At 41.4% G+C, this 23,619-nt stretch overlaps 1 protein-coding gene across 3 annotated transcripts in view; it reads right to left on the reverse strand.

Annotated features, from left to right (window-relative positions):
- Positions 1-8,432: 8,432 nt before the first annotated feature.
- Positions 8,433-23,619, reverse strand: part of DAAM2 (dishevelled associated activator of morphogenesis 2) — a 266,044-nt gene continuing 250,857 nt past the window's right edge. For all 3 annotated transcript variants that reach the window (XM_077341894.1, XM_077341903.1, XM_077341885.1), the window contains 2 exons: positions 19,441-19,611; positions 8,433-15,653 (listed from right to left, as the gene is read on the reverse strand). In XM_077341894.1, coding sequence (XP_077198009.1) covers positions 15,435-15,653; positions 19,441-19,611 — 390 coding nt within the window. In that variant the 3' untranslated portion in view covers positions 8,433-15,434. The remainder of the gene's footprint in view (positions 15,654-19,440; positions 19,612-23,619) is intronic.

Here is a 23,619-nt window from a genome sequence, read left to right on the forward strand (position 1 = left end):
TGAAGCAATTTTTTATGCTAGCAAGGCTGATCCTCCTACCAACAGCAGTGACTAAAGGTCGGTATGCTAAAATCCAGTATACTGAAAGACTCTGCCCATGTCCTTCAAAGAAACCTGAGTCAGTGGAACACATTCTCCTCTTTTGTGAGCAACATAACCACCTCAGAGAACGGTACATATTTCCTCTTGTGGGGGTGAGCAAGACTCACAGTCCTGCAACAATAGTGCCCTTTCTTTTATCGGATCATAACCTTCAAATAACCGAAGGCATTGCAAAATTCCTTCATGGGATTTTCTCCAAGTGACCTGGGCTCTGAACCACCTTGTCTTTTGTATAAGCCTTCGGGGGGAGGCGGGGTATAAATATAAATATAATAATAAAATAATAATAATAATAATAATAATAATAATAATAAATGTTTTATTATGATGATTATGCCAATAAAGGTATTTGATTGATTGAATGAATGAATGAATGAATGAATGAATGAATGAATGAATGAATGAATGAATGAAGCAGTAACAGAAGGATTAATTGTTAGTCAGTACCCAAATGGGTAAGCCTTTGATAGTCCAGGGAAAGGCTTTGTAAAAGTCTGAGGTTTGAGGAGATGCTAACCATGAAACTAATTTTACTTAATGGACAAGAAGAAGAAGATGAGTTGGTTCTTATATGTCACTTTACCCAGGAGTCTCAAAGCAGCCTTCCCTTTCCTCTCTCCACAACAGACACCCACCCTGTGAGATTGGTGAGGCTGAGAGAACCCTGATAGTACTGCTCAGTCAGAACAGCTTTGAGGACTGTGACAAACCCAAGGTCACCCAGCTGGCTGCATATGAGGGAGCGCAGAATCAAACCTGGCTTGCCAGGTTAGAAGTCCACGCTCCAAACCCTACACACTAAGCTGGTTCTCCATGAAAAGGAAGAGCATGATAGAGGTACAAAAAGAGACAGAACAGGTACAACATCCAAACTTTTAGGACCTTGCCCATGCCCCTCAGCTGGGGCTTTTGGAAAGCTGAATTAAGTTTTCATGAATGTGAATTTTAGGGTCCAAATCTATTTAAGGAAGACCATTTTTTTGTTGTTAGGTGCGAAGTCGTGTCCGACTCATTGAGACCCCATGGACAATGATCCTTCAGACCTTCCTGTCTTCTACCATTTCCCGGAGTCCATTTAAATTTGCACCAACTGCTTCAGTGACTCCATCCAGTCATCCCCTTCTTCTTTTGCCCTCAATCGCTCCCAGCATTAGGCTCTTCTCCAGGGAGTCCTTCCTTCTCATGAGGTGGCCAAAGTATTTGATTTTCATCTTCAGGATCTGGCCTTCTTAGGAGCATTCAGGGCTGATCTCCTTTAGGACTGATTGGTTTGTTCACTTTGCAGTCCAAGGGACTTGCAAGAGTCTTCTCCAGCACCAGAGTTCAAAAGCCTCAATTCTTTGACGCTCGGCCTTCCTTATGGTCCAACTTTCACAGTCATACATTGCAACTGGGAAGACCATAGCCTTGACTAGATGCACTTTTGTTGGCAGGGTGATGTCTCTGCTTTTTAGGATGCTGTCTAGATTTGCCATAGCTTTCCTCCCCAGGAGCAAGCGTCTTTTAATTTCTTTGCTGCAGTCCCCATCTGCAGTGATCTTGGAGCCCAGGAAAATAAAATCTGTCACTACCTCCATTTCTTCCCCATCTATTTGCCAGGAATTGAGAGGGCTGAATGCCATGATCTTCATTTTCTTGATGTTGAGTTTCAAGCCAACTTTTGCACTCTCCTCCTTCACCTGCATCAAGAGGCTCGTTTTAAAAAATGGCTAAATCAAGTGTTTCAGTACTTAAATTTCATTAATTTTTAATCCTATCCTGGACGCTAATTACAGCTCAGGTTTGCAAAATGCTGTGAAGGCTGGTTTTTAATTCCATGTGTAGATGCAAATGTTTGGTCTCTGAGTTAGTGATACTGCTGTGCTAAACTGCTTTGAGGGCTCTGTTAGGGATTTTTCACAGCTGTGCTTGAAGTATATCCAGTTCTAAGACATGGATGAAATTAGTGAAATTTCAAGGAGGCACTCAAATATATGCTAAATTTGTCACTGATAGTCAGACTAAAACAGTTCCCCTTTTTGTACAGAAAAAAAGGTGGGGAATGGCCATCATATGGATAAGTTGACCATACAGAAGAAAGAATGAGCTCTAAATGCTTACAAAGCTACCTTATTGAGAATCTCTTGCCAAGTCTTGTGTATAACTGCATAGTCACAAAGCTATCTGATAGGTCCTCTGTACTGTTTCCACCCAGAATAAGAGAAACAATGGGCGGAGAAGGAAAACCAAACTTTGAGGTTAATGGTAGTCACTTCACAGCTTAGGTACCATCAACCCAAAGAGAGCACATTTGCTTACATCCCTGACAGGAAGTCTGCAACCTCACAGGAGTTTCCAGCATACCCATTCCTCCACCAGCAACTGTTTCAAAGTGGAACACCCCCCCCCCCCAGACAAGGGCCTTGCACACTTTTCTGAAACATTGGGCAGGTACCACATTGGGGTACATTGCTCTAAAGAGTCACAAGGGATTCCTAAACCAGTGAGTATCATTGTGTTAATGGACTATCTCCTATGACATCCGAAGATCCTAGTCTCATTCTTAGATTCTGATCCTGAAAGAAACTTTGATGTGATATGTATTACAAAATACATGCTCGGGAATAGAAGTGGAATATTGTGTGATGTACTGCCTGTACACTTTCCCATCCCCTTTATTTTGTGCTTGTTCTTATAACCCTTTTAGACTCTTTAAAAATCCCAGTCAAACCTCTTGACCTTCTAAAATGAGTGAGTTAATAAATCTGAATGCTCCCAGTAGAAGCCTATATGCCAATGTCATATTTCATAGCATGAGGACGTTCTCCCAACATTGAAGAAAATGGGGCAGTCCTTGCATATGCCCACCAGAATAATCCCATTGAACACGTCAAAAGGGATGCTTCTTAACATCTTGAGCTAAACAATGTTTGAAAATATTTAGACTGGAGTGGCCAAATTGTGGCTCTCCAGATGTCCATGGACTACAGTTACACAGTCTGGCCACCCTTGATTTAGATGAACATAGAAATGGGTGAGTTGCTTTCAAGTGTCCTAGACTACGAAGATCCCCTGAATTTCTATTGACTCAGACCAAACTAGGTAAGCAATCCAGTATTTCTATGAGTATCTCTGTGTTGCCTTTTATCCTGAAAGAACTTAAAGTTTCTTACTAATATTATGGATGGAGCACCTCAGCTTCCTTGTAGAAACATGCAGGTCAATGTCTCTTGAGAAACAGCATGATGTGGTGGTTGAAGAGCAAAGGACTCTAATCTGGAGAACAGGGTTTGGTCCCCCCACTCCTCTACATGCAGCCAGCTGGGTGACCTTGGACAAGTCACAGTTCTCTCAGAGCTATTCTCGCAGAGCTCTCTCAGCCTCACCCACCTAATAGGGTTTCTGTGGTGTGGAGAGAAAAGGAAAGGTGTTTGTAAGCCCTTTTGAGACTCCTTCAGTTAATGAAAAGTGTTTTTTTAAAAAAACAGCTCTTCTTCTGTTTACCCCCTCCCTTTCCCCACTTCATAAATCTGTCCTTCTGCCGCCAAGATGTGATACTAAGCTGAAATGTTTTAAGTTATCACTGTGTGTGGCATTGGCTGCTGGCACAGAGAGACTCCACGAGGGAAAAGAGGGCACAAAGTCCAAGCCTGAAACACAAGTGAGGGGAGGGAGTCATTCTTGTTTCCCACAAAGTCTCGTGTCTCCTATTACAGTTGGCAATTTGAGAGACACCATTCTGCCCAATTTTTTCTAAAGCTGTGGTAAGTGGAAAAGGCAAAATGCTGCCCAAAGCCTCCATTCTTTTGGATTTAGAGAGAACTGTGGCAAAACAGCATTTCTCATTAACAGAGAAAATAAGAATCTGGGGAATGGCAAGCGGTCCGAAATGTTCTTGAGGCAAAACCAAATGTCTCATAGTCACGCAGAAATAGCATATCTTGAGAAATGCCTCCATGCTGATAATAAATGAAAGGCAGAGAACACCACCATGACACATGTACTATTGAACTGGAGAGCAGCGATTCCTTAAAAGATGTTTTTATTTTCTAGGAAGCTATAATTTATTTTTTAGTTTCAGAGACAGCCAACATATGCCATTAGTCTTCAGCAACTGGGCAGTGATCCACACCAGGGTTGCCTCATGACTAAAGACTGATCACACAAGGGCAGTTCTTTATTGTGATTTGTTTGAGAGAGGTGTGACAATTTTTTTAAAACCACCTTGAATACATATTGTCCCTACCTCTTAAAAAGACAAGTTCTAGGTTATAGCAGTTTGAAGATGGCCCAGCTTTTGAACAATGCAAACATAAGGGGGCAGATCCGTGCCACTCCAGTTGCTCATGTGCCACTTTGTGACGTGGTGAATTGACATTTTTGCCAGTTGCCTAGCAACCGTAAGACTACTCCCAGTCTGTTTGCAGGACAAGCCAGCAATGTCCAGAGCTTTGGAAACACTCAGGATTTCCAGAAGACATTATTCTGCGATGTCAAATGTTGTTTAGACAAGGATGGTAGTACTGGAAGAAGAGATTTGGGGAGATGGTTCTCCACAGAAGCAAAGCAACACAGTATCATTGCTTGTCTTCTAGATGTTAGTTCAGAATCAGAAAAACAAAGGGGGCTTCAAGAGCTGGCAGAAGAGGAGGTGGGGGCAGCATTGCCGAACCACTACATCTGGTTAAAGTGGTTCCACATGGAGTTAACCAGGCCCTAACTGGTTGCTGTGCGTCTTGCTGTGTGGTTTTGGGCAGCCATTCCACATCAACAAGCTGTTGTTTATTTACTTTAAAACTTGCATTCCATGGGAAAAAATGCCCCAAGATAGTATTATTGCTAAAATTAAATACATCTGGCAAGAGTGCAGAGAGGAGGAGAGAGATCCACTCAGTGAACAGAACAAGGGCTGCAAAGATACGACTGCTGCTTCTGAAAAACATTTCATTGCTCCGTATTTGCTAGATCGAACCCTGGGAAAATAAAGTCTCTCTGTAAGATTTAAAAGGCTGCCTTTATGAAGCAGAGTCAGGCCAATGGCCTCTCTGATCCTGGCCACAGCTTATCCAAGTTCCAGTGTCACTGCTCAGGATTCCTAGTTTCAGGCAACCTGAGAGTTAACAGATGGAAAGCATGAGCTGAGCTCTGCATTCAGCCATGGCCCTTTGAGTAATCTAAGGCCTGATTAGCATCTTTTTATGATGGCAGATTTATCACTGCAGTGAAATAAAAACATGCTAATGACTTCATGCTTCCTCTCCTCCCATAATGGAGCCACTGCCAAAAGATCACATAATGTGCCCAAATGGAGGAGGATCCATATCCCATACGAAGGACAAGCCTGTGTACTGACTCAATGATGCAAATTGGATTTCTTGCTTCATTTTGTGAAATTAATTCTGATTGTGGGAGGTCAAAAGTGGCATCCGCATGAAGCTGTTAGGAGAAGTTTTGGGAGTTGCATGTCATGTAGATGATGCTCCACCTTATGTTACCTCCTCTTCAGATATTTAGGGACTGTGATAAAAATAATGACAATGGGTTGTATGAAGCATAACAGACTGGAGCTCAATCCAGAGAAAGAGATGCTGAGAATTTGGCTACATTGGTCCAGTAGAAATGGAGGACAGGTGACTTTGCCCCTGGAGGAGCAGGCATGGCTTTGCCACCTGATGTCCAGGATCAGCTGTGTCCTCTTCAAGAGAACAAGCAGCTGGCCACTGTGACACGTGGCATGGCAAATTCTACAGTTTGCTCTCCATGGGGCTGCTCCTAAAATACGCTGGCAAGACTGTGTGTGAAGATGATAGTCTATGTTTCTTCATATATTTGTTTTAGATTCTGTTGGGAGTGGTGATGGTAAAGTGCTGGTATTGACCTTTAAAGTCATCTTGGCAGTAGAAAGACAGCATATCTTCCCTTTGTAAATACAAAATGTGCTTCATTCCCATTTGTAAAACTAATCTATTCAAAGACAGTCTTCTGTTCTTGCTATTTAGTCAGTTCCTTTTCAAAACTGGGATTCATTTAGCTGCATTTGTGTGATTTGAGGGTGACAAGACAATTATGGTTTTTTTCCAGTTCATGGTCTCAATTCCAGGCCTGTTGGCAAACCATCTGTTGAGATGGCTTTTCTGCTGCCAAATGCTCCTGTTCTTCCATGAAAAAAGGGAAGAAGAGGAGGAGCTTATCTCCCATCCAGCTGCATCCTGGCGGCATGGAGCTTTGCTCTGCACTTCTTAGGATAGCCAACTGATCAGGGAAAAAATGATGTGGCTATTTCTGTGTCTTCAAATAACAACATGATCGGTCAAAATCAACAGGTAAACATTTTTTATGATAAGCATTCATTGCTGAAAACTATAAACTGCTAGAGTGAAAATTTCAGGGGCTTGTAAAACAGTTGGCAATCTGACTGTCTTTGGAAGTGGCAGAGAGTATAGCAGGCAGATAGGATTTGAAGTTTTTTTTTTTAGTTCCAATGCAGTATCTTGAGTCTCCTTGTGGTGCATGATGGACTGGGTTATTTAGGCATTCTGAAAGCGCTATGCAGGGTAGAGATTTGGAATGAGAGCAGATAGGAATTTGATAATCTGTGATTCAGTCTGTACCTATTAACAACTGATATTTAACTCTTAGCCCATTTAATTTTCTGTCTTAGAAAATGACTGGATTTACTTTCTGGTTTTGAATCATTTCCCTTTGCACAATTTGGATCTGGAAGCTTCTGGCTTGGATTGGGGTAACCGAACTGAAAGGGCTTTTAGTGTCTAACCAATTTACCTCTCCTGCACTGGATCAACTAATACATATCCCTGGGTCATGGGAAGGGGGGAAGAATTAATGAAGAAAATGATCAGGAAGAAGGAAGTTCATAAGTTACATTAAGGATGCAGATTTGGAGTTTCTTCTGTCAGCATGGTTGGGTTGCAGTTCTGTCTCAGTATCAGAATTCGCTTGTTCACATAAACTGATTGGGATTAGCAGTGGGTGAGGGATATGCAGACAGTTGTAGCTGAAACCTGAGATGACCAAGTTTGGAAAGCAGCATTTATGGTAAAAACAAAATTGAGTTTACTGGAAGCACCTTAAGAACCAGTATGGTATTTTCAATCCTGAGGGAAGCATATTCTTGCCAACTCTAAATCAGGAGTTTTTTGGAGATTTGGGGGAGGAATTTGGGGATGGTGGAGTTTGGGGTGTGGAGGGAGCTCAGCAGAGATGTGGTACCATAGAGACCATTCTCCAAAGTGATCTCTGTACTTAGGCAATTCTGGGAGTATTCTAGCCACCACCAAATGTCTGACAACCCCAAACAGGAAGTAGATGGCAGGCCCTGAAGTTAGGACTCAATATTGTTAATTGAACTAAAATGAATGTATAAAGAATCCTGTTAAAGTTTGCCTTGCAAATTTTCAGAGTGCAATGGTTGAATAAAACCACACTGAACGTCCTACTCCTATATCTAAATGGTATTCACCCCATTCCTGTTTGGTGCTTAGGATGGGTAAATACTGTGAACCAAGACATGATCCCCTCTTCTCCCCAAAAGGCACTGCTCCATATTCACAGTGAGAATGCGACAATAATATTACATAGTTTTGCTGACTGGCCACTCTACTGTGCAGAAATACATTGCATTTTCCCTTATGTACCAATAGGAATGTCAGAGTTGAGAAATAACTGGAGATTTTGGGGGTAGAGAGGGTGGGATTTGGGACTGCAGCAGGGTATAATGCCATAGAGACTACCTGCAGAAGTTCTTCAAGGGAACTGATCTCTATTGCCTGGTTGCAATAGAGTTTAGTCTCCAGGCCCCACCTGGGCACTGTCAACCCTACGCATCAACCTGCCAAATGTACAGTGGAATGCATCTTGATCAATCTCAGCCAGGTAAATGTGGATAGTAACTCTTATCATCTTTGTGATAGTGAAATAGAGCATTCAGGGACCTAGCAATGCCTAATTCATCTTCACTGTCTAAACTGCCGTGCTTCCAAACATTGTAAAAAGCATTGGCTGGGGCTGTCAGGAAGTGTGTCACAAAATACTGGTAGGATATGAAGATATCTTGGAGCAAACTCTTGATTATCTTGATGTGTGCCCCCCCCCAAAGTGATTGATTCAGGGGGACCTGGGGAGAGCAAGAATGTATTACTGGCCCTGTTTGGAGTTTGTTGTATTCCTGCTTACTGACTTTTGGCACATACACTCTGTGTATGCTAAAGTTCACAATGAAAGTGGAGACATTACATTAATATGGTGCTTGAGTTGAAGAATAATTCTAGCCTAGGGTATATGAGAGTTTGTTTACACAATTAACACACTTAACAAAACAAGGCACAGGAATGTAATAGGGACAATATATCTTTATTTTTATTTTTTAGTATTACATTATATTCTTATAAAAAGGTGCAGATAAAAAGGATGCTACAGGTTTTGTACATTTAATTCATTTATATTTTTAATTTGACCAACAACTGAGGAGACACCAAAGCATTAGAGAAGCAAAACCAACACACAGCAGGGCTTTCTGAGTCAATGCAAGAGATGACAAACCCTAGGTAATATATACTATCACTTAAGGCAGGGTTGTTACCTCTGAGTGCACTTCAGAAGTGTGTAATATTATTTCACTTATATAAATACAGAAGAGTTGGTTCTCATATGCTGCTTTTCTCTACCTAAAGGGGTTTAAAAGTGGCTTACAATCATCTTCCTTTTCCTCACCCCCCCCCCCAAACACACAACCTGTGAGGTAGGTGAGGCTGAGAGAGCCCAGATATTACTGCTTGGTCTGAACAGCTTTCAGTGCTGTGGCGAGCTCAAGGTCACCCAGCTGGTTGCATGTGGGGGAGCACAGAATCAAAACTGGCTCACCAGATTAGAAGTCCGCGCTCCTAACCACTACACCAAGAGGTGGAATAGTGACCATAGCCTTTGTTGCTGCTTTTGAAGATGAAACTGAAATTCTAGCATTAAGCTTGAGCAACTGTAGGTAAAAGGAGGAAGTGGTCTTATACCAGGGTATTTCCAATGTTACCTTATAGCAGAGAACATGGTGGAAAAATGATTAAGCAGCATGTTTTCACCATATCATGGACATTGTACATATGGATGACAGTCCTTGTCTCTCCCCAGCTGAAGCTAGAAGCAAACACTACAAGGCACTCAGAGGCTGCTTATGTATGGTAGCATGCATTTAACTGACACTAATTCCATGGACTTGATTTGTCTTCTACTCGGGAAGATGGTTGGCCTCCACTGGATAAGTGAATAGATTCTGAAGCCCTTCTGAATGTGATAAACTTGCACATCAGAAGCATGACCACATTCAGAGAGCACTAAAACAAGCTGACTTATCTACCCCCTCATCCAGCCTGTCCCAGAATTGCCAAATATAACACTCTACTTGCTCCTAATGCCCTGGTGTAGTCTCAATAGTCATAGTTGCAATGCAATGTATACACAAAAATAGCAAACTAAAATAAGGCAAAATAAATAGAGGTGCTTCATTTACAGGTTTCCCCTAAAATGTATTTTAATTAAATTGTTTTATTAAAAAAAACCTGCATACATCATGTACATCACAGAACTGTACAACTGTCCTTTCCCTTCATGGAAGCTCCTAAACTATTGGACTACAAAAATGTCTACACAAAATGGTGAAGGTTGAGGAGGTCATCTTCTCTAGGATAACCTCCTCTCTCACCCTCTCCTATATCCAATCTCAAACACTGAACACATTATCAAAGTGCTTCCAAAGGCCATGGAAACACGAGTTTTCTAATGATGAGCTGCAGGAAGTGGTTGCCACCTCGTTCCAGGGTGGGGGGAGGGGGAGAGAGAATTTTGGCTGTTCTGCTCCTTGCAGCACATGGAATGCCTTTTCAGAAGGACTGCAGGAACAGCTTTGTTTCAAGAGCTATTTTCAGCAGATGGAAGGAAATTATTAATTCTGATGATGATCTCTCAAACCAGTACATCTACTGACTTGAATTTCTAGCATTCAGCTTTCACTATTAATCAGCGATACTTTTGGAGATACATGACTTAATTAGGAGCAAACATTCCTGTACTTTTCCCCCTGTAACATAGTTCTCTGTGTCACTTGTGTGATCTGAAAAGCTGCATGTGTGGATGGGGTGGGGGGGAGGAACACTAGCACCAATTTACATAACCACTGCAATAGGAGAGTTTCATAGGAATAAATAAAAGGTGTAGGCTGGATATGGTAAGATAAATTTAATATGTATAATATCTTGCTTTTAACATACTTGTAAGTTGCTACTGTACTTCTGCATGAAGGGGAAATAGTGAAGATCTGATAAAACATGTCAATGAACTGGTAACCCTGATTGCAGTTTCCTTTAGACAATGAATTGCCAATAAGCTGGAAGCCAACAGCTACCCTTGGAGAAAAGAGACTGCGCTTGTTGCATCCCATTGGCAGTTAAAACTCTTCATTATGAGAATGTTGCCAAAATATATGCAAGTCAGGTGAACTCAAGTAGGACCTGTCTCCCTCTTCTTAGTCCAACCGCATCCATGGGTGGTTCTTCTGATTCTCTTCCTGTAGCAAATGCTATTGGTGGACCTCTCAGTGAGGTCTAGTCTAAACATTACACTTACCCCATTCCTGGATAGTGACAGGACATGTGAGGTTCTTGCCAGGTGAATTGCCACATGATTACAGCACATACTCATGTTTTCTTTTTTTTAAAATCCATTATCAGATGCCTTCTCTATCCTCCCTTGTGAAATTCTGGAGGTTTGGTATCCCATGAGTCAATGCTAACTTTCTGAGGAAGCTACTGAAGCTGCAGCAGAAGCCAGTGCTTTGGAGAGACCCACAGTCACAGAGGTAGCAAAGCAGTCTCTATTCATTCAGAAGGCTTCGAGCAGGGGTAGTCAACCTGTGGTCCTCCAGATGTCCATGGACTACAATTCCCATGAGCCCCTGGCTTAGAGTCATATGGCTGGGCGGAAAAGCTGTCACTAAAAATGCCTTGTCTCCTTTGAGCATAATGCTCTCACTCATCATTGGTTAAAATAACATCAAAATCACAGCAAATCACCATGGAATTCTTGAGGTAGCTAACAACATAACATGCCAAATGCATGTGGTAATCTCTACATATCAACAAATATCGCACATGACATCAGAAAACTCCACTGGGTAAGTGTAACATTTAGACCAGGGCTGAGATATTGAGGAAGATGCTGGTGGGTTTCACTTTAAACTATGCAGAAGTGAGGTGGTGGAGACAGAATGTGTGTGTAGGAATCCTGAGCATGGGATGTCACGGCTGTCATCTGAACTGAAGCTAAGTGATGGTTTAGAACAGCCCTTGACCCTACTAAAACATCACTATACTGCTACTTTTCTACAAAGGTACATATAAAATAGTAGCTGCTGAGGAGTTAAAACTCAAACACAATTTCTCTAATTCAAAAAATTGCTTAGGAGGAGGAAATGAAATTTGTGATTTATCTTTTACAGGATTCAAAGGACAATCTAGCCCTGAGAGATGCAGATACTTGTCAATCACTGTGGCTCATAACCCGAGAGCCAGAACTGGTCAGAACCACAGTTGATAGTGTTGTGAGAAGGAACTGAGAGTATCCTTGATGAATGCCTGAGGGCCAGTCTATGAATTCAGAAACAGTACATGATACAGAATCTAGTCATGCCAAAAACATACCTTGGGCATCAGGAAATGTTATCATTATGTGATCTTTAGAAAACTTAAGGGCTGAAGTTCCACTTGGCTTCAAGCTAAGATTCCAATGAAAGGATAAGTCTACAACAGGTGAAGGAGACAATATGTATGTTAATGCGTTCTAGGCAACCAGGGAAAGCCAATCATTAAATGCTCTGGGAAAAACTCAGTTAAAAGGGGCACTTTCCAGAGATGAAGGGAGAAGGGCAACTCATTTTCCATCCACAGAGAAAGAACATTCAGAGTTAATCTGCCACATTTATGCAAGTGTGTGCTCTCACATGTCTCAGATTTAGCATAAGTGAAGTATGCATATCAAAATGGCAAATGCAATTGTGTAGCACTGATGGCCACTGTGGTTGCATCTAAGGCTGGAATTCTTACATGGGCATAACTTCTGCTGAAAACAGTGACACCAAATCTTGAACAAACAATCTGGGTGTTGTTTTCAGACCTAACATACACTCTTCTATATGGTGGAGCTCAACTACATCAACTGCCACAGTTTCTGACTTTCCAAAATATCCACTCCAAAAAAATGAATGAACCCTAATGTAAGCATAATTCCATTTTAGCTGTACTGTTATGTACCTGGTGCAAAGACTCTGGTAAGCTCACTTAGTGATATAGGAAATGAAGATTTGGTATCTTAAAAAAGGGGGTTAAAAGCTATTTTTCAGGAATGGAAACTATCCCAAGCTATTCCCCACCACCATATTTCTAGTTACAGTACCTGGAGTACAAAGAGCACCAGAAATGAAGCTAAGCAACAAACAGAAAAATCCTATGAAACAAAAGTATTTTTTAAATACCTAGAGGAGATTCTTTAACAACTGTTTCCTGGATTCTTTAGGGGATGCACCAATGACCTGCTGGAGCTCCCTGCATTAGAAATGACTAGAATGACATCAATAGAACTGCCATATAAACACAGAAAGAAACTAACTCCACCAACAGAACTAGACTGGAGTCCAGCCCACTTGATGACGATGGCAATGGATATTGTAGGCTATTTGGAAAATAGTTGAGGACTCTTGTGCAAATAATAACAGAAACAAGAGCCTCTCAGACATTACTTGTTGAATGGTGAAAAATTGAGTATTGAGTATCTGCAGAGCTGTACCAGCTTAAACTTGAGCTCAAGATGGTGCAACTGTGTATAGGCCTATGGTGTCAACTTGGTAAAATCCTCTGGCTGCCATACAATCCATTCCCCCAGCCACACTGAAGAAGTACTGTGTGATCTAAGTAGCAGCTTAATCCATAAGCAGTGGTTGCATTAGGGGGAAACATCACAATCAAATTAATGTGATACAGGCTTGGTCAAATTTAAACTTCTCCCTCCACTTAGAGAGCTGAGAGCTTTTTCTTATAAATAATGTCTGTTTATGGGCCCTTAGGAACAAAGCACAGGGGGAAAAAGCATCACAGAAGAAAGCCCGAAGTTTGTCCTGACAAATTGTAACCATGCCCCTCACTATGGCACATACTGCTTCAGTGCAATGTCTATGACATGAGTAGAAGCTAAGGAGGCCAGAAGCAAACTACTACATCTCTACTGCTGACAGCAGCATGGAGTTTAAAATAGCACTTTTTTTCTCCTTTTCTTTATAAACCATCTAGGGAAAAAATATCCCCAAAACCATAACCCTTAAAAATCTGGAAAAGTGTTTCTTTTCAAACAAAGCGAATATATATATATAGTTTAGATATATAAAAACAGAGGTTTTAAATGAGGTGTTTCAATGACTTCTCTAAGAATAGAAGCCATGAAGTGGAGAGCAATGTGCCCAGCCCTTGTACAGTCCAGCTTGTCTCCATGAGTATAAAGCAGAAGTGCCATGTTGTGGAATGTCATGAATGGGAAACTTAAAACACAGTATATAAAAAAAAGAAATTACAGACAGATTCTTTTGTTTCTGCTTATCCCCAGAGGTGAATATTTGGTTGAGTTGTATGACCAAAACACACACACACTCTCACACCCTTACATTGTTTGCATAGAATACTGTTTGGACAGTGCTTGAGATACAGGAATTCTCTACTCTACAGACCCAAGGTTACCCCTGAAATTAAATAACATTTGGAGACAAACTAAAGCAGGAGTTTAAAGTGACAATTTGAGCCTTTGTTGGATTCTCCAGGAGCCCATGAAGGCTCTTCTTTCTTACATGTAGTCTTTTGCCAGGAAATGGTTGAAGTCTCTCACATCCAGTCCTACCCCCCCCCCTCATTTTCCTCTGGCCAGTAGAGGGAACACAATCTAATGTTCACATAGAAAAGAAAACGGGAGCCGAGAAATTTTGTACGGTCCACTTCTACTGCTTCATAGCAATAAGGGCACAGTGAAACAGTAACAGCATCAAAACTAAAGGCTCTTTCTCTGTTTTTCCTGGGCACATTAGATTGCTTGTGTGTAAATCCATTATTATTGGATTTATTATTTATAATCTTCCAGAGTTGTTTTCAAGAATCACATTTAGACCTTTCACCTATTTTACTCTTCTTAGTCCTATCTTTCTATATCAAATGAAGAAGTCCTTCATTTCCAGGGCTACCAAATTACAACTGCACTTCTCATTTTTAACCTTATGAAGCACTTGATGGGAATGGTGAGGTTTTGAGATAGCCAGACTATTAAATGAAAGCTCCCATTCATCTCAGTGAAGCTATGGATGCCCATAATTGGTTACCACTTTCAACCATCAGACAACTCCATTTGTCTATTTAATTCCTGTTCAATGAACAATTCTGTTGTACTAAGAAAAGTGATGCAGATTTGCATATGGGATTATTTGTGGACCACATTGCTCAGCAATGACAACAGATCTGGCTTGAACCAACTGTGGAATCTCTTCCTTAAACACCAAGGCAAATCTTCTGTTTTAAAATATGTGGCTCATTCTTTTTCATTTTATCATAATTTGGCACATCCCTGAAGACTCAGTATATCCCTGAAGACTCAAATGGTTCTAGAAAAAAAAGTTTTGTGAACAAGCTAAGCAGTTCTATCAACTTCCTCTGACATAATATCACTTGCTTTGCATATCATAAGCCACAGCATCATGATCTAGGAGATAAAAAGCATTTCTCAATTTCTGGTCACTGGCCTTCTGTAAATCCAGTGGAAGAACAGAACTGCAGTACTGAAGAACCACTCCATCGCTAACTCCTGAAGGCCAAACAAAACCATGAATAAGGAGCATGAAGTTTCAGAACCAGCCTGAGACTGACTTGCACTCTCAGCAACACTGAGAGTGAGTGTTTTATGTATATACTTTGGCACAGAATAATTCATGTTCTTCTCCTCCCATCCTTGTTTTTGGCTCTCAAGACCCAACAGTTTAGGGCATAATTGAATTTGCAGGGAAAGTGTCAAGAAGTTAAATGAATCCATCAAAAACAGCATCTGTCTGACAAATCCCTTGGACTCTACAGAGGCACTTTTAGAGCCACTCCCAATTAGATGACTGAGAAAGAGAGCAAGATGGGAGGGCACGCTCATCATGGAAAATTAAAGCCATGGTCTAGCCAAATCAGCCAGTCTCCATCATCTTGCTTGGCTCTTTGCTGTGATCTTCTTTCTTTCACGTGTCTCTTGGCTTTTCCATCCCTCTCCTGTGCTCTCCTTTAATAATTGAGCTTTGTCACAGCCCGTTCCCGGCTTGTCTCCAAACTTTGGTTTCCTGAACGCTTGCGGTTACGCTTGAGCTTTGATAAGTCCTTGTCAAAGACCTCGCCTGACCTCAGTGCAGACACAAGATCATCAAACTCTCCTCCTCCCTCCTCAGAAATGCTGCTGCCTTTTGCTTTCTTCTGTCGTCTCTCCTTCTCTCGTTGTTCCTTTAGCTGTTGGGAAAAGATAAATGGATTGAGATTTCACAACAGCACAGAAGAACACATACTATTGTTCATCCTTTAGGATAGCTTTAAATGGCCTACTATATTCACTGCTTCTTAGTTTAGACTTATTCCTAGTGAGCAAGTAATTTATAGTTCTGGTTCCAGGAGAATTTAAAAGAAGTCTGGCCGAAATAATCAAGACCAATGATGACATAGTCACCGTTCTACTTCTAGCAGTTGGCCAGCCAGCCAGCTCAAAAAGTTCACATATAGTTAAGGCCATGTCTTGGAAGTAGGAGTGAGTAGTGTAAGTAGCCAAGTTTGCATATCACACCAAATTATTAAAGATGGTGAAAGCCAAGGATGACTGTGAAGAGCTCCAAAAGACCCTCCACAAACTGGGTGAGTGAGCAACTATCTGACAAATAAACTAATTGCTGGTAAGTATAAGGTGATGCATATTGGGACAAAAAAAATCCAATCTTCAAGTATAGTATATTGAGGACTGAACTTGCTAAGATTGAAAGGGAAAAATATCTTGGTGTCGTAGTGGAGAACTCAGTGAAAATGTCAACCCAGTGTGCTGCCATGGTGAAAAATGCATGCTAGGGATTAGTAGGAAAGGGACTGAGAAAAAATGGTTATCAAAACATAAAAAGAGGCTGCAGGGTCAGACCAATGGTTCATCTAGTTCAGCATCCTAGCTCACAAATAAGAGATAACTAAAGGGGTAATATGACAGGTTTATAAAATTTTGTTTTGGGTAGAGCGAACTGACAAAAAAATAACTTTTTCTGTCTCTCTCAAAATACTAAAACTCCAGGGCATCCAATTAAACTGAGGGGCAATAGGTTCAGGATGGACAAAAGGAAATCACACATAGACAGTGATTAAAATGTGAAATTCACTGCCAGAGAATGTAGTGATTTCAGGAATAAACAGCTTTAAAGGTGAATTTGATTGACTCATGACAGATAAGCAATCAATGGCTACTTGCTGTGGTGTCTGAGGGGAACCTCCATATTCAGAGGCACTAAGCCCCTGAATCCTAGTGCCAGAAGGAAACATCAGGGGCAGGTCTCAGCCTCTATGTCGTGTTGTTGGCTATTCTGTGAACAGAATGTTAGTCTAGATAGACTATTGTTGTGATCCAGCAGGGCTCTTATGTCCTTCTTCTTTGTCTCAGACATATAACATTCAAAGTAGACCATTTCTGGACGAAGAAACTCTGTTCCCATTGAAAGAAATAAGCTTCTATACATTATGTTCTTGTGGCAAAACTATAGAACTGTTAGCTTTAATAAGTGGTACATATTCAAAATGATTGTGTAAAAAAATCAAGGTTATTAAATATATCCACTTTTGATTTAGAGAAAAGGGAGAGAGTAAGGAATAAGGCACCTAATGAAGGATCTGTGAAATTTCTGAGATATTAATGAGCAAAGTGTTAACTGCAAAGGTACTGAACAGATCTTAATTTTAAATATGGTGCAAGAGACAATTGGAGAAGCAAACAACATATAATGTGGGAAATTATGATCAGATCTTCAATGCTGCTGATATTTTTAGGTTTTTCAAAACAATGAAATCAGCCATATAGGGTGCTTCTTGGCTGGTGACAAGAGTGTTCAGCCCTTCCTCCTGTGTTATTTGCCACAATTTCTCCCTCCTGAACTTTGACTAGCTCATGGAGGTGGAAATATAGTAACAGTCACTGTACTTGTATCTTCCCCCATTACAGAGCAATTTTAATGGGAGGGAGGCAAAGCTGATTGGATTAGCAACAAAGGGGAAGCAATGCTAAGCATCCCTTTCTCAATGCTGCTACCACTGTCAAATTAGCAGCCCTAAAAGCAGCTTTAAAGTAAACAAAACAAAAAAGCAAGATCTGACCCCAAATCCCTTGTGTCATACCTGCCTTTGCCCTTTAAAAATGTCGAATCTACACTGAAAAAAAACTTTTGAAAAGATCATTCTTCTTGCAATTTGTCCCTATTTATCCCTATTCCTTTGGGACAAATTTTGTATTAAGGCCACTAGGAACAGTCTTGGATAAATGAGTGGCAAATTATAGCTAAATTTGCAAAAATGTATGTCATTCCATGATGAAAAGACAAAGAAGCAAGACCTTTCTTCTTCTTAAATCCAAGGCATCCACATGAGACTGAGAATCTGAAAGAAGTGGAGGAAAGAGAAAACATTCCTCCCACCCACACAGGAAGTAAGATGTGACCCCTTACATAACAAATTCAGTGGATAAGACCCCACTGATTTCCCCACTGGAGTAAGAAATGCATCTTAAGTCATGACCCATCACCCTCCCTTTGCTGGCTGTGCACAATTCTGTTCCATAACCTAACTGTCCCCTATTTCCAACCAATAACCCTCGCTCTTGGGAATGAAATTCTGTTCTCCCTCCCTCCCCCATATCTGGGTCATGCCAGAATTTATTCCCTACAATGACTGGAAAACTGTTCATTATTATTGTATGTTCACAAACTGGAGCCAAGTCCTGACCTTTTATACTACACACAACTATAAGACCATTCATTGTAAAAGACCTGCAGAATTTCTTGGAAACAGACTTCCCCGCCCAATCCTTCTGACTAAGGCTGAGGAAAACAGAGAAATTTTGGAAACATCAAGAAGTAGAGATGCAGCCCTCATTTTAAGCAAGGCTAGAGTTACCATGGCTGTTAGGGTTAAAGTGCAGATAACATGAAAGGAGGGGAAAGAATGCTGAAGAGCCATTCTCAGGCTTTGGGAAACCAGAAGGTTAGAGAAGAAGGTTAGTTAGTTCACATGAACCATCCATTCCCCCTCCCCCTGGGGATTCAGGCACCAGAGCCTCAAAAGCAGAATCCAAAAAGCAAATTAAGCAGTTCACTAGAACTTAAAGAAGAGCCTCTTGTGGTGCAGAGTGGTAAGGCAGCCGTCTGAAAGCTTTGCCCATAAGGCTGGGAGTTCAGTCCCAGCAGCCGGCTCAAGGTTGACTCAGCCTTCCATCCTTCCGAGGTCGGTAAAATGAGTACCCAGCTTGCTGGGGGGTAAACGGTAATGACTGGGGAAGGCACTGGTAAACCACCCTGTATTGAGTCTGCCATGAAAACGCTAGAGGGCGTCACCCCAAGGGTCAGACATGACTCGGTGCTTGCACAGGGGATACCTTTAGAACTTAAAGAATTGGTTAGCTAGAGCTGAAAAACAACTTATAGTTCTGCTATTAAAGACAGCAGTAAAAATGTTGGTTGTTAGATGCTCAGAAGGGTATTTGAAGACTTTTGCCCCACCCACACAGAGTGCCTAAGAGATCCAGCTCCAAGCACCTCTAAACTTCAGTGATGGAAATGAGACCCTTCATACTATGGGCAAAGAGTAGCCAAGCATGGGATCAACGGGAATGGGATTAGATGAGAATAAACAGTTCACTTAGGTATTTAAGTGCAGTAACATGAGCAGGTGGGTCATCACCTCATCTTTGCCTGAACGATTTAATACGTATTCATTGTTCCAGGCAGTTTGCTGCCTGGAAGGGTGGGCGTTGGAGGCGGAGATAGATGGTGTGTGGCTTGCTGGGTGCTTTCCTTTCACTCGCACCAGATAGTTGGGGGAATCCACCTTTTGGGATTCCCCAACTTTCACTTTAAAATGGATGATGTAGCTGCTGGGATGCTGGATGTTAGTCATGTCATGCAAAATGCCAAAAATGTGGTGTCAGCAAAAGGTAAGCCTTTCACATTACTTTACAAGTCCGGAATGGGCCCCAGTTTTACCCCAGCCCTTGAACCCTCACCATAGCTTCCATGCGTGCCCTGCGCTCCTCCTCTTCTTTCTTCTTCCTCATATTCTCCAGATCTTGCTTGGCTTCAGTGAATGACTGCAGGAAGGTGTCAAAGATGCCAAAAAATTCATCTGGCTGCATCCTACCATCACTCTCTCCGAAGTGCTTCAGTGCCTTGGCATACTGTTAGGGAAAGGAAGAGGGGTGGGGCAGGTGGGGAGGAAACATACACACAGACAATTAGAACTAGAAAGAAATGGCCTAAATGTATGTGTGTTCCATTTATTGTTGCTGAAGATTTGTTTTACTGCTCTGCATCACAAAGGAGCTCACACATCATTCTATGGATCTCTCCTGGGACCGTTATCCCAGTTTCAGAAAGATGGGGTAAGTTTAGAAAAGGTTATACAAAAAAGACCTTGGCTAAGCCTGCAAGAAACACTTAAATGATTCAGTCAGGCAGAAGCACAGTTCTTCCGGGTGGAATACTCTTTAGCTTATTTAGCACAATGCCTAAACCTGATGTTGGCACATTACTCCCTCATGTAAGTGAATAGGCTGATCTGATGCTGGTTTTAATTATTGTTAATTTTAACTTATTCTGTACACCGCCTTGAGCTATATTGTGAGGGCAGTATAAAATTTCATACATGATAATAATAATATTTTTCACCGCCAACAAAACTGTAGGTCGAAAAGAAAACTGAATATAGCATGTGATCCTGAGACAATGGAATTGGATCTGGTGGTGATTTCTGTCTCTCACATACTGCAGCTCCCAACACACTCCCCAATGCTGCTCCTGGCTTTTAGGAATAAAGGGGGAATTGGGCAAAAATTGCCTTCGCTTAATTCACAGAATTCCTCTGCTGGACTGAAGTCATCATCATCAATCATAAAGCTTGAGTTGTTTTGTTTACTTGCTGTGTCAAAAGACAAACAGAAGCAGATCAGGTATTTTAATAGCCTGGATGTTAACAGGCTCTGCAATCTGAAGATGAGGTGCTATTTATTTGTGAGAGGGGAAGACAATGACTAAACAGTACCTTGCCTCCCCCCCCCTCCCACCATCTCCCTGCCTTCTATGAAAATATTAAAATAATAATTTTAAAGAAATACTTTAACTATGCCTAGTGCTACTGGCATTCTGCCACACAATCACCCAAGTGACTTCACAGTCAATATAAAAGGTTGCTTCCTAGGAGAGATGATACAATGCATGGGCCATGCAGATGATGACTGGAAAAGAGAGTGCGGTACTCCCAATGCTTTTTCCTTTTTTTAAAGTGTGAAAACATTACCAGTGGCCTTTCTTTTGAAAGGGCTGTGAGGAGTCTTTGTTAGATGCTAACTGGCAAGATTTCACTCACAGGGTAGCCTTGATTTGGATATTGTGAAATCACAGAAGCAGTTATTGCATTCCCCCTCACCCCATCAGTCCTCTGAAACTCATATTGTTGCAGATAAATATATATTTATGCTGCTAAGGTACATCTACTTGTGCATCAATGCAAATATTCAGACTCAAAGGCACTCTTATGCCAAAATCATAACACAATTCTATTCTGCATCATAACACTTCCTTAGCAAATCATTTCAATTCTATGCAACCAAGAATGATAATGTAACTGATATCTGCTGTGCTCACAAGGCCATAATAGGACACTTATAATGTGGCAGTCATTATTTTGCCTGTGGGTTATTGTGGCCTGTCTTGCCATGCCAGATCAGTCTGATGGACACATGCACAGTTATGTGTCTGATGGACACATACACAGCTATCCTCAGAGCCTGTATGAGGATAGCTGTCTAAAATTCTACATGGACTATATAACATTCAGTGCCAATAGATTACGTATTTGCTCCAGTCATAGTTCACCTCCCTTGGGCCAGGCATACTGATGATGGTTCTGCATTCAGGCATGGTTCAGATGAGGGCAAGCAACCTGGGCAGCCCAGGTTTTGGAACTCAGCAGGGCACCCATATAGATCGCAAGGTACAGCCTTTGGCCTCATGCAAGTGCTTGGTGAAAGAGTAGTGTTTTACAGGCCCACTGGAATTTTGGAAGTTCTGTAGGGGCCTGGATCTCTATTGGCAGTTCATTCTACCAGGCTGGAGCCCTGGCTCTTGTTGAGCACCTTTTGGGGGCTGGAGATCACCAGCAGATTGGAATTATCTGAACGGAGAGCTCTTCAGGGAGGGGTATATATGGTAGGTGGCCCCTCAAGTATGCAGGTCCCAGACCACATATGGCCCTAAAAGTTAAATCCAACAGTTTAGAACTTTTAAGATAAAGATGACATGACAAGAAATGTAATTTATAAATAAATGTATGCATGAGGTAGAGGAAGTACATACAGAGAACTATTTCTTCTTCTCCCATTATACTAGGATTCACAAGAATGTCTGTGCAGTAGATTCAGGATAAACAAAAGGAAGTAATATTTCACACCAAGATTAATTAGTGCAATTCACTGCCAGTGGAGGCAGTGATGGTCCCTAGTTTATTTGGCTGTAAAGGACACTGAAATTCATGAAGGACAGGTCCCATCAGGGACTGCCAGTTACAGTGACTAAACGTAGCTTCCTCATTTGAATATCAGTACTGTATGAAGCAGAATGCTGGACCAAATTGACCACTGTTTTGATCCAGCAGTGGTTGCTCATGTATTCATCCATATTTGTTCCAATGGCAGCTTGGAAGTAAAATCCTTAAGCATCAAAATGCCTCTGTATGAAGTGAAAATTTCAGTTCCAGCATATCAGCATGTTAAATGGACATTGAGCTCATTTGAGACTGTGAACTGTGCACCCCTGGATATGCATCCTGTACTTGAGTCAGCTGCAATGAGTCTCTTGCCACTATCTGTCATTCCCACTTCTTATCCTGAAACACGGAGGGAGGTTATGATTCTGACAGTTATGCAAGAAGCCATGTTAAAGGATAATGGCTGGACAGCAGCTCTAAAATGAGGAAGAGACAGGCCTTGTTCATGGCCATTCAACTTCTTCTCTTATAGAACTGGCTTCATTGGTGCCTATTTAAAAACAAAACAAAACTATTTTTAACTCTGAAATTGCCTGTTTTCCTCTTCCTTCCATGGCCCTCTACCTTTCCTGTAATATCTATTAAACCCACACTAGATGTGATGATAAATGTGTGGAAAATAGCAGCTACACACCTCTCACTATTTTCTAGTGCAAAATATCTTATTATGACATCATGGCACTCTGTGTTTCCCCAGCATGGTAAAAGTAGCCAGTGTAGAGGAATGACATCTGGATGTAAGCTCTTACTAGAATAGAAGGGAGGAGGAGGGAACTAGATGCTTGGCTGCTGTTTTGGTGTTAGCTGTGTATTAAATCCTTGTCAGCCTGTGTCTGTTGGACCACATAACCAGCCAATCTGATTTACGCATGAAAAGTTTTGAAGCTAATGGATTCCTGAACTGTTTGATAGATTAGATGTACTCTATTTTTCATGTATTCTGTATATACCTTTACAATACAGTAGGTATGGATGGTTTGGCTCAGATAATCCGAAAAGTACCTGAATCAATGCTGATTTGGGGACATTTCAGCTCACCTGAGCCAAACCGCCCCTTCCCTGCATTTGGATGGTCAGGGTGGCATTTTTTTTTTTGCATATGCCTACAACACTATGCTCTCAACAAACAGTTCCTACTCACAGTCATCATGTTTAATTGCCATTGAGGGATTATTAATGTCAATATGCCATCCCTCTCCCAAATCTAGACAATGTATTCTTGGCCAGTCACTGTCCTATAGTCAGCTGTTATTCTGGATGGCTAGCTAGTTGAATGGATGATGGCTCCAAGTAGACAGAATTCTTATTAGGGAGAATCTTTACCAGTTTGGATTTTGTCCTGTTCATGGTATGTCCTTCAGGAGGAAAATTTCATAGTTAAGTCTGCTATGGAAAGGTGCCTCCTTATAACTGAATTTATCCAGCCATATAATATTAGAACTGACAGATTTGTACTAGTAATCCAGAGACTCCCTTGCCACTGTACCATACTCTTGACTCAGAAGAATTGCTGAATACAATCTCCAGATTGCCCCTATCTGACTGATTCCTTCACTCCAGCATCCACTCTCATCTCCCCCAGGGAGAGACCAATTCCTTTGCCACCATATCCTGATCTATCATCCATGACTAAAAACACAGC

Source organism: Paroedura picta, chromosome 1 (genome assembly GCF_049243985.1).
Source record: "Paroedura picta isolate Pp20150507F chromosome 1, Ppicta_v3.0, whole genome shotgun sequence".
Taxonomy (NCBI): Eukaryota; Metazoa; Chordata; class Lepidosauria; order Squamata; family Gekkonidae; genus Paroedura; species Paroedura picta.